This window comes from Falco rusticolus, chromosome 7 (assembly GCF_015220075.1).
Source record: "Falco rusticolus isolate bFalRus1 chromosome 7, bFalRus1.pri, whole genome shotgun sequence".
NCBI lineage: Eukaryota > Metazoa > Chordata > Aves > Falconiformes > Falconidae > Falco > Falco rusticolus.
The window spans coordinates 43,494,778-43,512,776 of NC_051193.1; the positions used below are offsets into that span (position 1 = coordinate 43,494,778).

At 41.2% G+C, this 17,999-nt stretch overlaps 1 protein-coding gene across 1 annotated transcript in view; it reads right to left on the bottom strand.

The window, feature by feature from the left end:
- TDP1 (tyrosyl-DNA phosphodiesterase 1) overlaps positions 1–17,379 on the bottom strand; it is a 45,403-nt gene extending 28,024 nt beyond the window's left edge. Inside the window, exons 1-11 of the mRNA XM_037395220.1 lie at positions 17,306–17,379; positions 16,013–16,563; positions 14,597–14,640; positions 13,884–13,939; positions 12,760–12,856; positions 11,423–11,457; positions 9,066–9,158; positions 6,574–6,744; positions 4,941–5,019; positions 2,429–2,614; positions 1,599–1,647 (exon numbers count right to left, since the gene is read on the bottom strand). Coding sequence (XP_037251117.1) covers positions 1,599–1,647; positions 2,429–2,614; positions 4,941–5,019; positions 6,574–6,744; positions 9,066–9,158; positions 11,423–11,457; positions 12,760–12,856; positions 13,884–13,939; positions 14,597–14,640; positions 16,013–16,559 — 1,357 coding nt within the window. The 5' untranslated portion in view covers positions 16,560–16,563; positions 17,306–17,379. The remainder of the gene's footprint in view (positions 1–1,598; positions 1,648–2,428; positions 2,615–4,940; positions 5,020–6,573; positions 6,745–9,065; positions 9,159–11,422; positions 11,458–12,759; positions 12,857–13,883; positions 13,940–14,596; positions 14,641–16,012; positions 16,564–17,305) is intronic.
- Between the last annotated feature and the right edge of the window lie 620 nt (positions 17,380–17,999).

Consider the following 17,999-nt stretch of genomic DNA (forward strand, 5'->3'; position numbering starts at 1 on the left):
GAAGAATCTGCCTCTACTTTGCATCTTCCTATCAGGTATTTATACACATTATCAGATCTCCCAGGAAAGTTCTCTTCTCCAGGCTGAAGAATTACCCAGCTCTCTCAGCCTTCCCTTGATGCTCCAATCCCTTATTCATCTTCGTGGCCTTTTGCTGGGTTTGGTTCAGTATGTCCATGTCTGTCTTGTACTGGGAAGGCAACAACTGGACACAGCACTCCAGATGTGACCTCACCAGTACTAAATAGAGGGGATGGGTCACCCCACAGCAAAGTGCTTCCTAATGCAGCCCAGGATGCTGTTGGCCTTCTTGCCACAGGAGAGAATTGCTGGCTCATCTTCAGCTATGTGACCAGCAGCGCTCTCAGGTCTTTCCCCAGTCACCCCTCAGCGTGTACCTGGAGTTATTCTTGCCCCAACACAGTACTTTGCATTGCTCTCTTTGAACTGCTCAACATTCTTGTTGGCCCATTTCTCTAGCATGTACAGCCCCTCTGAATGGCAGCACAGTCATCTGATACACCAACCGCTCCTCCTGAGTTTCTATCATTTGCAAACTACAGTGTATACTCTGCCCCACCATCCAGGTCATTAATGAAGATATTAAATGCCCCAATATCAATGCCTAGCACACACCACCACTACCGGCTGGCCTCCAGCTAGCTAGCCTTTGTGCCACTGATCACAACCATTGAGGCCTGGCAGTTCAGCCAGTTTCCAAACCACCTCACCATCTACTCATCCAGCCTGTACTTCATCAGGTTGTCTGTAATGTGTTAGGAGACTGTGTCAAAAGCCTTAAAGTTAAGACAAACAACATACTGGACACTCCTGTCATTCATCAAGCCAGTCACCTTGTCATAGAAGGACATCAGGTTAATCAAGCATGATTTCTCCTATATAAACGCATGCTGACTAATCCCAATCACTAATCCTCATGAACCTCTTCCAATTGCTTTGACCTTTTGCAGACTAATCAAAGACAGCTTCGCACTGACATCAGCCAGGTCCCTTAGGATGCAAGGGTGCTTGCTTTTGAGAAACAAAAGCTTTGCTGCATCAGAATACTACAGTACTTCTTCCTCTTTCAGGCTGGCTGGGGCTATGCTTTCTATACAAACTACTGACTTTATTAACACAAACATGAGAGGACTGAACAACTGCATACTGCAATATTAAAAAAATTACTAATGAGTAGTGAAACATCTTATTCTCTATTGTATCTGATGTGCGGGATGGCACTGCAAAGACATCACAAGGAGAACTTGGCACACTCAAACCTGAATTTTCTGTCAAAATGAAAGTATGATTAAGTTAGAACAGTAGGCAAGAGCTGATTTTTCCTTACAGTGACATATGAACATGGTTATACAGACAAACATTTTACAACAATGCCCATAAAGCTTTTTCTATTCAATCACAATAGGAGAGCTAGAGTCAGAGCTCCAGCAACAGTAATAAAATGATTCTACTGCCACCTATTCTACCAGCTTCTCAGCAAGATGACAACTTCAGGTTCATTCAAAATCAACCACTGAAGTGATTTTGCAGGACATTATGACCACAAAATGCTAATAAATGGGGGTTCATCTGCTTACCGGGATAGCCTTCCAGACTTTGCCTCACATTGTTCACGGTAGGATAAACCTTGGAGAGGGGTGGGGGGTGGTGGGGGGTGGGGTGAGAAAGAATAGTTTTGATGACACAGCTCTAAATACACAAGCTCTCAATTTTCAAACAAAAAAAAATACCTTGAGGAAAACATTAAAAGCTTCATTTTTCAGAATAAAATGACAATGCAGCCTAAGAGAAGTTGTGTGCCAGTAACACAGGAAGTCTGTAATATCTTTACTGCTTTTGCACAGCTTACCAAAATTAGCTAGCAAGACTCAAACAATCCTGCTTCAACCACTTCCACAGTGTCAAAGTAAGCCCTTAACATTATTTTATGAGATTTTAGACTCATCTCTTAAGTATCAGTATGCAGGGGCAATTAGCATATGGTAAGGTCGTAGTTTGACAACATTTTCTCCTTGATTTAACAAGCTCCTGCTACAAACTTGTTTCTGCACATGCCCTTAATTGTGCTAATAACCAAATAACCAGGTTAGAAAATAATTTGGCTTAGGTATTAATCACTCAGGCTTCAGTTACATCTCAGTAGCAGATACAAGACTCAACGGAAGACAAAGATAATATAATGATAATGTAACACTCTAATGTCATAGAGATGGAAATTACAGTACGTTTCTATAGTATTCCATATACAAGTTAGTATGTAAACTAAAACACTGAAGTGGCATCCTTATGACTTCACAATGGAAAGTACATCAATGCCTTCCAAAAGGTAAAAGCAAACCAATGACCAAGATTTAAACAACAAATGAACAAGTGTTAAGTAAAGGTCACTAGCATCTAAAAGACATACCAAACGGAGTGGAACATCACATTTAAGGAGAGCTGTCATACTGCTGCCTGCAGCCACCAGGCTCTCCTGGAACTCTGAGCACAGCCATTTGGACCCATCAGCTCCCATTGAACCAATGCTTGAGAACTGTCCAACGACAGGCCAGGATTCTTGTGCTGGTATTGACAAAGCATGCTCTTTCAAAAGCTAGTGAGGGAAATCAAAACATTGTTAGACTTCAACAGGCAAAGAAAACCTTAATTAGTGGTTTGACATTGCTTCTGATATAATAAAGCCCCTATAACTCACTTCTGACAACAAAAAAAATTAACATTCAAACTATCTAACTTTGCAACAGAGAAGTCATAAGGCTCTCCAAATAAACCCACTTTTCCTTCAAGAGAAGGTCAAACATTGGAAGTTTTATCCAAAAGCACTGAAGCCCACCATTAAATAATGAGTAAAAAGAATACTAGCAGCTCTTCCTAAAAACATGAAACATTAGCTTTGGAATCACAGTAAATTAAACAACTAAAACTTTTTATATTTGGTGGTTGCAGGCCATAAAATTCCTCTCATATCCTAAAGCCCCAACTACAATAGAAGCCTACAATAAGATGGGAAAAAGAACAGTTGGAGAGAAAACTGAAATAATCCTTTTAGAGGAGTTCTTTAGCTGTGAATGAAATTTAAAGTCACATTAAAACCAGATGGATATAGGCATATATTAAATTGGATACAGTGGCTACCTTTTCCCTCTGCAGAGAGGATACAAAATTAAGTGACCTCAGTCACTAAAAACACAATCTTTTCAATCACTTAAGCATCTGCCACAAGACCATCTTTATCCTTTACAGGATTTTTCTGGTTTATTTTGCTATCATTTAGTGTCTTGCTAGGCAAAAAAACCCATGCCAACAACACATGAGAATGGGCAAGCACTTTATGAGCAAGGGGAGGTCTAAAAGAGTAGACTTGTTTTGGAAAGCACTACGATATATAGGTATTTTTTGTCACTGAAATTTGGCATGGACAGAATTAGAATGTCACATAAAATTCATGAGGGAATTTCAAATAATGCCACTTCAGCAGGAGGTGGAGGTTGAAATTTCCCCAGTTCTGAGGCACTTAACAGATGATATGAAATACCTTACCTCATTCTAAACAAATACAGAAAAGGAGCCCCATAAACCTGAGAAATACAGTCTTGTATGAAAATTAAGCATTATGGCTTGCCTAAATAAACATACAATTGTTTAGGTTGGGAAAATGCCTTTAAAATTATCAAGTCCAAACATTAACCTAGGACTGCCAAGTCTAACACTAAATCGCACCCCTATATGCACCCCATCTATAAGTCTTTTAAACACCTCCAGGGATAGTAACTCAACCACTTCCCTGGGCAGCCTGTTCCAATGCTTGACCACCTTTTCTCAGTAAAGAAATTTCACTTAATAGCTGAACTAAATCTCTCCTGGCACCAGTTCAGGCTCTATCGCTTGTTACTTGGGAGAAGAAACCCACACCCACCTCGCTACAACCTCCTTGCAGGAAGTTATAGAGCACACCAAGCTCTCCCCTGAGTCTCCTGTTCTCCAGGCTAAGCAGCCCCAGGTCCCTCAGCTGCTCCTCATGGGACCTGTGCTCCAGACCCTTCACCAGCCTCATTGCCCTTCCCTGGACACGCTCCAGCACCTCAGGGTCTGTCTTGCAGTGAGGGGCCAAAACAGGATTTGAGGTGCAGCCTCACCAGTGCCCAGTACAGGGGGACGATCACTGCCCTAGTGATCCTAGATCCTTTTACCACTTTGAGACAGGTGTACCCCATCTGTTGCCAACAGACCTGCTATCATGTGAACTGATTCATGATCAAAATACCCAAAATTCTTCCAAAAAAACAAATGGGGGGGATGGTGGCGTTTAAAAAAAACAAATAAATCTATGTTCCTAATTATTCAGTTGATTTAAAAAAAATAATTTAAAAAATCAAGATCTTAGAAAGATAACAGAACAAAACTAAAGACCTGACTGAACTGATGGCATCACCTACATGCAAATTTGGTGTTAATGTGATTTTTTGTCAGGTCAATAGGAAAGAAGAAATTGTAATAGCCCTCTGCATTTCAGTAAACAAAATAAGCCTGTTCCCTATGTGCAAGCAAGTCCGTATCAACACATCTTCACTCAGTGAGTGCCTTTGAAAAAGGCTGTATTTGTTTCCCAGTCACAAAGTTTTTATGGTGTCATACCTGTTAGAAAAACCAACAGCAGACAAAGACATTTGAGTCATGGTGACGCCTCAGATATCCATTAGTACATTCAGACCACAAGCTGAGCATGGTAGTAATTCCCAGGAATATTACGTGCAAAGTCTACGCTGTGATAAGTTGGAAGCTTACGTTATTGCTAGCAAACCGTACCAATGTATTAAAAGATTGCTGATCATAGCTGGAAAAATTGAACTAAAGAATGCTCCCCAAAATTATATTTACAGTTAAAATTATATTAACAAAAAAGATTATAGTTTTAGTACCTTCCTGAGCCTAAGATGACCCCACTTCTCTTTGTCACTACCTTGATATCGTCCAGGGGTAGAACCAAGCAGATATACTCTACAGAAAGGAAAAACACAACGCAAAGTTATTTGCAACTCTGAAGTGTTTTGGTTTGCAAAGTATTAGGGTATTTATGTAAAACCTATCAGCAAGGCTGAACATAGAAGTACAACTAGAAATAGTTAATCTTTCACATTTAAGCTTTATAATATAAAGTGGATTTTCAGCTGTGTAATTTATTATTAGCATCCTATACAGCTGTCATGCACCACCAGGCTATTCTATAGCCTACACAAGAACTGCATCTATTCCTGTGTACAAAAATGCAGAAGACAGATCATGTTAGCATAAATGCAAAGAGCTCTTATTTGGCACAGAAATAAATATGTAATTTTGAGTAAAGCCAATCTATTGCTACATCTAAATTGGAAGATTCATTCAGTATGAGATTTCATTTGGTCACCTAATAGTTCAGATGCAAAGTACACCTTCTTCAACTGTCTTCCTAGTAATGGTTTAGTATCCTGTTTGACTTTACCCTGAGAACAGACCTGCTCAGATTCAAAACAATGCTTTAAGCAGCTGTTCTTTACTGTACTCATGCCTAGTTTTATCCATAAATGAATGTCCCCTACATATTTTATCTGGCAAGGAACTGATCCTTATCTTAACAACTGACTCTTCCCTAACCCATGCATAAACGCACATCAGTTAGGGCTCTACCAACCTCTCCAAGCTCATGTAGATGACAAAGTGAATAAGAACAGCAGCTCAGGGTGTTAGCTCACTTGATTAAGACAATTATTTTTATTTTTTACCCCTTCCAATCTTCTAAGAATCCACATAAAGAAAAAAGGACTTTTTTTTATGTATTAAACTAGACAGGATTTCAGTCTCTATTTCCACCAAATTTTTTGCCAGCTTATAAAACTACTATTAAGCAGCCAAGGAGATTTACACTCTCTGAAGCAAATGCCACATTTCAGTAGAAATGTGGGATGTATCTATTAGAAGTAAATTAAGCATCCTGAATTATTTTAAGTTATATCAGCAATGCAATATTAGAGAAGACCATTTCAAGACAGAGTTATTATTTAACATAACATTGCCTACCAGACAAATCCATGCCTGTAATGGACAAATATCTATACATATGTATACAGACTGTACTTATATGGTAAAGTTCAGAAACCTATTCTTAATAAAATCCCCATTACAGTAACCTTGGCTTGTATGATCCCTCTTGCACAACAAACTAAATACAATGCAGTTTTGTCTACTGATAATTTTATTGGAGCAAATATTTAAGCTAGACTGACTTAAATGAAACCGAGTATCTATTACGTATATCTACCTTGTGTCAAGTTATTGCTGATGCACCTTTTTTCATTCCTTTAAAACATATGTTTATAAAACTAAAAGCTGGTCAGTTCAACATAACTTACATAAGATTTAAAAAACTGCCTAAAGTTAGACTCATGTTTGAAGACTTAAGTCTGTAAAAAGGTAAGCTTACAAACCAAACCCATGGTCTAATAGATCCTAACAGAGATGTTTAAATTTTTTGGAAAAGCAGCATGCAAGTTATTATAAACACAAGATAACTTATACCTTGTTTCTGATAAATCATGTTCTTGAATCAGATCTATCCATTCCTTGAGCGTAGGAGAATTGTAAGCCATCAAGTAACTTATTAGGTCGGATTTAAAATTAGTTTCAGATTCACCAGCAGAACCAGTTGTTCCCTGAGGTAGCCTTGGATATAAAGGGCTTAGCCATATTCTAAAAACAAAGCCACAAAAATAAGGACACCACACATTAACACATGGCTTTAGTAAGTGATCAAAGCACACCTGAAGGTCCCAAATGAGTACTAGACAGATCTATTGTGATACTAACTACAAAGTGACTTGCCTTTATTTTACAATTACAGAATCACCAGGTCTTATACTCAATACCATAGAGCTAATACTTCCAAATGAAGACAATCTCACACTTATCCATGCACCTGTTTACAGCTTTCACCACTGTTAAACAGGCCAGGCTCAGACTTACCAACGAACAGTCCTTTCAAAGATTTTCTGTACGATTAGAACACTGTAATGAATTCTTCCGAGGTATTGGCTTCCATAATGATATAGAAAAAATGACCAATTACAGCATTTCAAAGTTCTGCACAGTTTGAAGAGTAACCCACAGTGATAACTCGCTTCTCCAGAACTTCCAACAGAATAAAATAGGGTGGGCATTATGCAGGGAAAACATCTAGCATTTCTTTCTAGTCACACATTATTGTAGCCATGGAAACCAAAGGTTCTGCATTATCAACTTTACAACACATTGATATTATCCTCTGTAATTCAGAAGCCTATAAAAATAAGAAGCCAATGAACCATCACATTCGTGATACTGCATATTATTGCAGGGTGCAAAAGCTAAAAAGAAAAATGGTTTTCATTTTTGACAAGTAGGGCAACTTCTTAACCATCCCAAGTAGGTATTTTCATGCCTTCTTCACTTTCTGAAAAGCTAACTACCAAAAGATACTAAAGCCATCCTTAAGTAAAAGATCTGAAGGCAAAAAAATCAGTGGTTTTATTTTGCCACTCAAAACCCTTGAGACCTTCCCCCAGACAAGTGAGAAGCATCAAAACCTTGCCACATTTAATGGCAGCAAAATGGAAGTCAAGGTGAGAGTAGTTTCTGAAAAGCCATTTTCAATCACAGATTCATTTAGGCTGGAAAAGACCTTTGGATCATCAAGTCCACCTGTTAACCCAGGACTGACAAGTCCATCACTAAACCATGTCTCTAAGCACCTCATCTACATGTTTTTTTAAACGCCTCCAAGGATGGCCATTCAACCACTTCCCTGGGCAGCCTGTTCCAATGCTTGACCACCTCTTCTCAGTAAGAAACTTTTTTCCTAGTACTCAATCTAAACCTCCCTTGGCGTAACTTGAGGCCATTTCCTCTTGGCCTGTTGCTTGTAATCTGGGAGAAAAGACCGACCCCCACCTGCCTACATCCTCTTTTCAGGTGTTAGTAGAGTGATAAGGTCCCCCCAAGTCTCCTGTTCTCCAGGCTAAACAGCCCCAGGTCCGTCAGCTGCTCCTCATGGGACTTGTGCTCCAGACCCTTCACCAGCCTCATTGCCCTTCCCTGGACACGCTCCAGCACCTCAGGGTCTGTCTTGCAGTGAGGGACCAAAACAGGATTTGAGGTGCAGCCTCACCAGTGCCCAGTACAGGGGGACGATCACTGTCCTAGTCCTGCCAGCCACACTGTGTCTGATACAAGCCAGGATGCTGTTGGCTGCCTTGGCCGCCTGGGCACACTGCTGGCTCATATCCAGCTGGCTGTTGACCAACAACCCCAGGTCCTTTTCCGCCAGGCAGATCTCCAGCCACTCTTCCCTAAGCCTGTGGCATTGCGTGGGGTTGTGACCTGGCACATAGCCTTGCTGAACCTCATACAACTTGGCCTCAGCCAGTCAATCCACCTGTCCAGATCCCTCTGCAGAGCCTTCCTGCCCTCCAGCAGATCAACACTCCCTACTAACTTGGTGTTGCCTGCAAACTTACTGAGGGTGCATTAGATCCCCTCCTCCAGATCATCAACAAACATATCAAAGAGGACTGGCCCCAACACTGAGCCCTGGGGAGCACCACTTGTGACTGGCCACTAGCCAGGTGTCACTCCACTTACTACCACTAGCTGGGCTTGGCCATCCAGGCAGCTTTTAACCCAGCATAGAGTCTAAATAGCTGCTTCAGATTTGTATGAAGAGTACTTCATAGCTAGGCAATTTTTTCACAAAGGGACAGCATGGCATAATAGAAGATCTTAAATCAGCCAGAACAAGTTTAAGGTAACAGCCAGCTCAGGACATAACTTTGTTTACAGTAGAAAGCAAGTAGAGTTCAGGCTTAGACACCTACCACAATTTTAGGCTTGATTTTTGGTTTTGCAAGATAGCTGTATCTTAGGAGTGTAAGACTTGTAGCACTGGATAATCCAACCTAGCATCTTGTCTCCAGCAGTAGCAGATACCTACTGAAAGTATTCAAGTAAACATACACCTGCTAGAGATTGTTGCTTACCCCTGAGTTTTCTGGTGCCAGTCTTCAGCAATAAGATTGGATGTATGTATCACAACTCGAAGACCTTCTTCATATAACAACAACATCATTTTCCTTTTAAAAGAAAAGGATACATAATACTCAGTCTATTTCAAGTGTATTGAGTGTAGGAGATAAATTAACAATTCATTAAAATGCTCCAAGATAGTTATTATCAAAACCTTGTTCTGCACAGTGAAAACAGTAAGACTTCAATCCACGTGCATGCCAAACTCATGGCAGTTATTAGACCACCCCCAAGTACTTTTGTCAGCAGCATCTTACAATATATTCTGGAGTACAGCTTAATATCTCATGCAACTGATTTCCCCAAACAAAAAATTAATACTTGCAGAACACTTTCTATATTTGCTACGTTCTTTAGATAAAATTATTCCTTTGCAGAGAGTTAAAAAATTAAGGAACACTAAATGGCCTGTGCTTATAGCTGAATTAAAACCTAGTTCTTTTCTCAAACAGAACTTTCAAAATAAAAGAAGGTATATAGGTAACTAACCATTGGGATAGCAAAAAAGGCTATCTATCATAAATCTAAACTCAAGCTACAGCACAAAGGCATTTTAAAATTAGTAATAGAGTTAAAAACAAACATCTGTAGTTTTGGTAACATAAATGTTCAAATTTTCACATACAAGTTTTCAATAGTTGTGTAAATACAGCATATCCATGTGACCCTGAAGGATGAGATGGTTTTCATAGAAACCAATGCTCAAAAATGAAAGCTGTAAGGAAACACACTTATTTTCATTGCTGTCCCATAGCAAGATAATGCTATGCAAATCATATCAGGCTCAAGTTTAGACAATGATTTATTCAGTAATTTCTGCTTTTGATGTTAAGAGCTCAGCAAACTAGTATTCAAGTACCTGCACATTTTTCCTGTGCTTCCTGCATAGTTTATGCAACATGCAAGACTTCCTAACTATAAAGTAGTTCCCCACGTGTTATGCCTTGATCTAAGCACAAATAGAGTTGACAGTAAAATAAGTATTTTACAGCAAAATAAAGATTAAGGTATATAAGTGATAACTGATTAAAACATCACTACCTCAAAAAGGTCACCAACTTGTAATTTAAGTTTTACATCATACAACAGGAATGATGTGAATTTAAGTCTTTATATTTGATGGGGTGGAAACTGTCAAGCTTCTCTTCAAACAAAATTGTTTCATTACCCAACAATATCCAGATTTACTGGTCTGCTACACACCTGATGTTTTCCACCTGCAGTAGAACATGCATTCAGAAATACTACCCAGAACAACCCTTTAAAATATAGAGCTAAAGAACTGTAGCATTACACATCACTATCCATTACTTATCCCAAAGCGTGGTAGAAGAAAAAGTTTAAAGTTGGGCATACAAGAATGAGAGCTGCTGCTTAAACTGCTTAAGTGAAAATAACCTAAAGCTTTAAAAACAATCAATTTGAAAAACCACCTCAATTCCATCCATATACCTCACTAAACCTGAGAAGCAACATTCATTTTTCAAATGCTGATTTTTCCCTTATTTGCATATTCTTCTCCAAGTAGGCAATGAGGTCAGTTTGCTTTCTACCAGAAACACACCACAAATGGCTCTTTAAGATCAATGTTTTAGCATAATATTATGTTTTATAAAGTGAGTTTATGAAAGGATTGATTAAAAAAATACTGCAGTGTCCTGAATCCAAAGATCTTTGCTGTAAGATTAAATTTGTTCTTATCGATAGCTTGCAATCTACAAAATCCCCTTTGTGACACTTCTACAATACCAAATTTAAGTTTTTTTGAGAAGACCTCAGAATTCACTCTTCCCAGATCCTCCACATTAATTGCAAAAACTGAGTAAATCAGTGTTATGTCTGACCTGCCAATGACTGATCAACTCTGCATTACCGTTTTGGTATTAAGGCACGAGTTAAGAGCCAGGACCTGCACTTCACTGACTTCAATTTTCTAACTTGTACATCTCATATATACCCAATAAACTGATTTGCTTTCTCAAACTAGAGCAAGCCTATAATCTATAAATACAAAATAATTATGGAAATTTTTCTTCAAGACTCAGCAATTTCTATGAAGGCCAGTTTTATGGCTTTACAGTAACTTGCAGATAAATGAAACTGATACATATAGAACATGAAAGGTACTACTTTTAAGTTTCATTAATATATATCAGGCTTTCAGAATTATGTTTTCACAAACAATAATCTATCTTGCTATGCTATAAATACTGTGGACTACTAATTAGTCTAGAGTCTTAATCACAGTAACTGCATGTACCAGCTCCACTTCTAAAGATGGCCAGTTTTCTGCTTCATAGCTGTTACTTACGTATGATGAGTTCCAAATGCTATATCCAGCTTCGCCTATAAAATTAAGAAGTTGATCATTAAAAATTCCTATTGTGCATTCCTATATGCAAGAATGTTAAAGGAGAGGCGTTTCTTCATTTTGTTTCACTTCACTGCTCTCTAGCGGACAGATCACAAAATACATTTCTTCCCCCCCCCGCCCCCCCAACACCTTTAAACATATTCCCTAATTTCTAGAAGTTAGACTTCAAACAGCCACGCAACTCTTTGCTGGAACTGCTCCAGCAGAATTTCTGGTCTCTTACCAGCAGTATTTTCAGAAAGAGTCAGCTTTGCAGAGAAGGACCTGAGGTTCCTGCTGGACGCCAAGCTGACAGAAGCCAGCAAGGTGCTCTTACAGCAAAGATGACTAACAATGTCCTGGGCTGCATCAGGAGGATCATTGCCAGCAGGTCACGGCAGGTGATCCTTCCCCACTGTTCAGCACTGGTGAGGCCATACATTCAGTGCTGCGTCCACTTCTGGGCTCCTCAGTACAGGGAAGACATGGGCACACTGCAGGGTCCAATGAAGGGCCACCAAGGTAATTAAGGGACTGGAGCATGTCTCCAATGAAGAGAGCTTAAGAGAGCTGGGCCTATTCAGCCTGCAGAAGGCTCAGAGAGGATCTGACCAGTGTGTGTAATACCTGAAGGGAGCGTGCAAGGAAGGAGCCAGGCTCTTTTCAGTTGTGCCCAGTATCAGAACCAGAGACACGGGGCACAAACTGAAACACAGGAGGCTCCCCCTAAACATCAGGAAACACTTTTTTACTGTGAGGGTGACTGACCACTGGCACAGGTTGCACAGGGAGGTTGTGGAATCCCCATCCTTGTTCATATTCCAGACCTATCTGGACAAATGGATCTGAGTGACCCTGCTTGAGCAAGAGAGGTTAACCAGATGACCTCCAGAGGTCCCTTCCACCCTCAAGCATTCTGTGATTCTGAAGTATACAATGGCTGTTACAAGCAGCTTAATGGCTAACATTACAAAGAAAAGCATAGAAGCCAGACAGAAATGCTTTTTTATTAGTGCTTTGCTCTTATTAAAGAGTATTTACAGCACAATTTCTAGGGAGAGAACAAAACATGAGTTACAGATGTTAAGAAAGTACTTTTAGCCAGTGACAGCTTCAACATTGTTCGTTTTGGGGTACTAGCATGAAAGAACACATGTAAGTCTACCAGAAGAATCTGAAGGAGTTTTCCTGTCTGAGAATACCATCACAAATGCCATTTCCCCCTTCTTCCTTAATAAGACTGAGTGCAACAGATGGCTTAATTTCAGCTAAAGGATGATACAAATTTCAATTACCTGACAAAAGCTAATGTTCTCATAAGGGCGAGCCTGTGCAAGCAGTTCAGCTTTGGATTCTCTCTTTTCACCATGAACTATCAACAATGGCTTCTTCCTTAAATAAAAGGAGATTACTGTTAAAACATAAGTGAATTAGTAATCAGTCTAAACCACTCCTTAATGTAGCTATGATTTGTGGCCCCTAAATCTGATAGCCCAGCAGGAAGATAGCACTAAAAATCTATATGCCTTATTAACTAACTCAAAAGGGCAGTTAACTACAATAGAACCTGTAAGAGAAAGATACTAGAAAACTTTAATGGGGAAAAAAAGGAAAACAGGGAACACAGTAAATTAAACATCACAAAAGAAACTAATAATACAAGATCTTGTAAGGAACTCCTGCCTATACGGAGGGAAACAAACAAATTAAAGTTCTCAGAAGTACTGATACACACACTGTGGATCTAAGACAATGTAGTAATTGTTATCTTACAGAGAAGGTGGGAAGGAAGAGGGAAAAGGAAAGGGCTAGGTCTACTGCGGCAATAGTTTCATGTTCACTTCCTAATGCTCCATTATACTGCATTTCCAGTAAAAAAAAAAAAAAGATAGAGAGAAAACTGTACATCATACACTTACTTCATCTGCAGTAGGTTGCAAATACCAGAAAGGAATTTCAAGCAAACATAAAACCTGCGTTCACAACAATATCATACCCGTGATATATTACTCCGATCACTTTCACAGTTTTCTTGTGCCCTTCCCACATTCCCTCCTTTCTCCTGCATTACCTTGCTCTTGGCTCAGTAAACCGTATGGCAAAAAAGTTTGTTATTCTGTCTTTATTGGTCATCTACTGCATTGTTATCATGGCCCACAATGGGAACTCCTAGGTGTTAATTAATAAAATGGTCAGAGTTCAATATGGCTAGTTTCTGATTTAACAGTCTTGAAAAGAGTCAAGAAATCAATAGAGAACTACAACTGTGGAATAAACTTTCAAGGAAAACCAAGAGTCTACACATACACAGCTAGTAACAATTTGCAAATGCAAACAAGTGTTTATCATTCACTTATAACAGGAACTTGCATGAACAGAATGATTTGGAAACTGTATCATTTCATCTTCATAAAAATACCTGAATTCCTGCGGATACTGTCTCACAAGCCATCCCACATCTATACAGTAGTTAAACTTGTACATAAGGAAAAGAAAGCAGACTTATTAAAAAAGAAAAAGCAGACTTTGCCAGAACAATGAACTACAGCAAAAAAAGCTTCCTACACAGAGTCATCAGTCAATATTACGTATCATACATAGCATGTTTTCAGAACAGGTGTATTTTTGAATTTGACATGCTTTCTTTCATGTCTCTTAATTCAGGAATAAATTTAAGTTATTAAAAAATATATATTATTTAACTTGCAGAAGAACCATCTCTTTGCCACATACTTATATCATGAATGATAGCAAAAGCTTCTATGCAATAACAAAAACATCACTCCTAGATCACAAGGTTATTCTCTTTAGAAAACATATTTACGTGCATTTAAATATGCATTTTTCAGTTGCACACTCCCCCAATAAAGGGGAGAATGCCATCTTACAATTGCCTTAATTTTAAGTAGAACATGGAATGATTTTTGTATTTCAATAAATTGTACAGCTGAAAAGATTTATAGTTTCCTCTGTATTTTAACCAGGTTCCCTGCTAATACCAGTTACAAACAAGTGAGAAGACATGAAAACATTCCCTCAGTTTAACAATCCTGGGTATCTTGTGTGAACATGGATTATGAAGTTTAAAGTGAAGTAAGAAAGTGAGATCAATTTGGCAAACAGAAAACTCACCTGGGCAGAAGATACCAGAGTCCCAAAAAGAGGAGACAAAATATCTATTAAAAACATTAAAACATAATTGAGTCAAAAAAAAAAAGTTCAAGTAAACTTCACATCTCAAACAGTTTGATAACTACCACAAGTGCCAGACGGTTCACAGACTTGGTCTAACAGAGACATTCACACTTAAGTTCACTATTCTGAACACACAGAATTCTCCTGTGAAACTCTTATGGTCTTATGTTTATAAAAAGTATTAATCCTCTCAAAGTAGAAAACAAATTTTAAGAAGATGGAGACCAAGATCATATGGAAAAAAGGACATCAAACTACTCTCTCCCCTATAGAGAGAGCTTGTACAACTGTGGCAGAGTAGAGCAATAGGGGCACAGGTAATACTTAAAGACTTGTTGCAGACTATTCTTAGGATATGTGTATCATTAGCTCAATCATGGTAACACAGAAAACTAATCCAACTGAGGATTTATAACCCCAGTAACAGAAGCACAACAGCAAGTTGAGAACAAATTACAAATATGTTCTAGGATAGACAAAATATCTCATACCCTATCTCTACAGAAACCAGGTTTTGCAGGTTAAACTTCTCAGCCCCTTCACCAGCTCAATTAATCACCTAGTGGGACAACTACTGCTAAGATAGAACAAGTCAAAAGCCACAATGAATTCACAAAGCGGATACACACAGTAGTAAAGCAACTGAGGTCTCTGACACAAGGCTGCCATCAATAATCAATGCTCATAGGGAGCACATGAGGTCAAGGAAGAGTTATAACCTACTTGTATAGGTCTTCAGTCATTTGTTCTCCTTCAGAGAACTACTTTTTTTTTACTACAACTACACAGCATTCCTGAAGCATCAGTACTGTACACCAAAGACTTCATCTTGACTTGTGCTCACTTCTAATTACATTGAAATGGGCCTACGAATCCAAGCCACAGAACTTCAGCTGTACTGTCTTGTACTGCACCATATAATAGTGAACTACTAGGTCCAAACCACTCAGCAGCATAAAGACAAGTACAACTACTCAGAGATGGTTAGGCACCCAAGAAAAGCACCCCTTTAAGAACCAAAGGCATATGGTCTTCCCCAGATTAACTGACAGAGAAAGCAGCAATAAGCAGCACCATATGATTTGCCTTTGCTAAGCGCACAAGAGATTTCTAGAGCACCGTTCCGAACTCACAACAGACTCGGTATCAGCAAATTAATGCTTTATACATTATACATCTAAAAGAGACAGACAAAGATAACGGAACCAGTTCCTACAACTTGGACATTTAGAATATGAAGCTTCAGCTACAACAAGGAATACATGCACCTAAAAATAGCCACAAGCTAAAAATAAGCACTCTCTTGCAAACAAGTCTCCCAAAAGCCCACTTCAGTAGAAGCCACTTGTTCACCTTTTATGTGCAGGGCTCCAGAATTATAGCTCTGTTCAATTCCTTTGACTTTCGTGAGAAAAAACCTGAAAGGGTTCCCTCCATTCAACAAATCCCAGGTATCTTGGGCTTCATTGGGTGTTTCATTATACTCCTCTGCTTTCTCATCCTCTAAGAGTTCATCATCTTTGCAAAGATTCTGAAGATGCTCTTTGGGTGCATCACATTTTTCTTCTTTCACTGTTTCTTTGTGGGCATGGTTTTCTCGATCTTCAGGCTCTTCATCACTACTAGAAAGACACCAACCTAAGCCTTCTTGGCTAATTCTCTGTTTTCCTGCTGGAGGTATTTCTGTAGAAAAACTTTTATCACTGGGCTTCAGGGGAGAAGCTTTTCTCTTATGAGCAGCCTTCCGAGCTTCGGAGCATGGATATTGCGGCCCACTTGCATTGCCACATGCGGCACCCAACAGTGAAGATGTAGATGGTTTTTCACTGTCTGAATTCTCCTCAGTACTTTCATCACTGCTAGATACTGTCCACTTTCCATGTGCACCTTCCTGAAGCATGTTCCTAGGGATTACAAAAAGAAAACCCCGAACAAAAGTTGTGCATTTTTCCTACGCTTAAGCCTATTTCCCTTCGCAGTTTCCATTTGCTGATTACCATGGAATCTTATATTTAGCAGAATCTCCATGCAACTTCTGACTCGGGAATATTTCATAGTGTTCAAGGGTTATTTGTGTCAGTGCCCAGGAAACAAAGAAACACGCGCCATGGGAGCAACCATCAAGCGGGAAGCAGCTAAAGTGGAAATCTGCACATGGAAAACGGGCTAGGAGAGGGGCACGTACAAGAAAGCACTTCGAAAGTCAAATGAATAGTTTGCCCGACGCAGATCTTTCTCACAGCGACCCCACCGCTCCGGGCTCCGGCGCGCGGAGGACACGGGAGCACGGAGCCGAGCCAGCGCCGCTCTCTCCGGGACCACGGCCTGGAGCCACAGACCCCCGCCCCTGCCAGGCCCACAGCCGCGCTTCCCCCCTTCGGCCGAGTGCGGCAGGAACGCCGTCCGCCGCCGCCCATGTGGACGGCACCGCTGCTCCCGCCGGCTGCGACACCGCCCCGCGGGGGAGGCGGAGCCCGCGGCCGAGGGAGGCACCGCAGCGGGGCGAACGGCGGCCGCCATCCCGCCCGCCTCCAGCTGCCGCCGGCTGAGAGAGGGCGAACCAGCGCGCAGGCCGCGGCGCCAGGGGCAGCTCCCCCCGCCCCAGGACCCCGCCACCCGCCCCGCCACGGGAGGAGCGCGCCTTACCGCCCGGCGCGGCGCCCGGCAGCGCGCCCCACGCCCGCCGAGAGCCGCGGAAGGCCAGAGCCCGCCTTCGGCCCGCCCCGCCCCGCCCCGCCCCTACTCCCGAGCCAATGGCACGCGGCTCATTTCAGCCAATCGGCACCGGCGCGGCGCCTGCCACGCGGGAGGTGGTGGCGGCCCAGCGGTGAGGCGCGGGGCCCGGGCCCGGGCGCGGGCGCGGGCACGGGCACGCGCACGCTGCGCGCCCCCGATGCCGCGGGGCGCCCCCTGGCGCGGCGGCGTGGGAGAGGAGCTGTGGGGCGCCCGGTGATGCCTGAGGGGTTTCCCGCCCTCCCGGGGGCGCACGGGCGTCAGGGGGCACTCGGGCAGCTCTGGTATCTCTAAGGCTGCTAAACCGGCAGAAACAGCCCCGTCTTAATGACCCGAATTAATCTAATAAATTTGTACTTGACCTTAATATTAGTTTAGGGAAAGTGCGGTATTTGCATAATCGCTCATTGAGCTCGGTGTTAATGACTGTGTCTGAAGTGTCCCGCTAATGAGGTAACTGCCTGACGGCTACAAGAAGGGAGCGGGAGGAAAACAGGTGTAAAATTAATCAGGGTAAGAGCACAGGGGACATCAAAGCTTCCTCCCTCTGCCAACACGAACTGCCTCAGGTTTGGGGCTTGTTACTCCTGATTCACCTCAAGCTTGT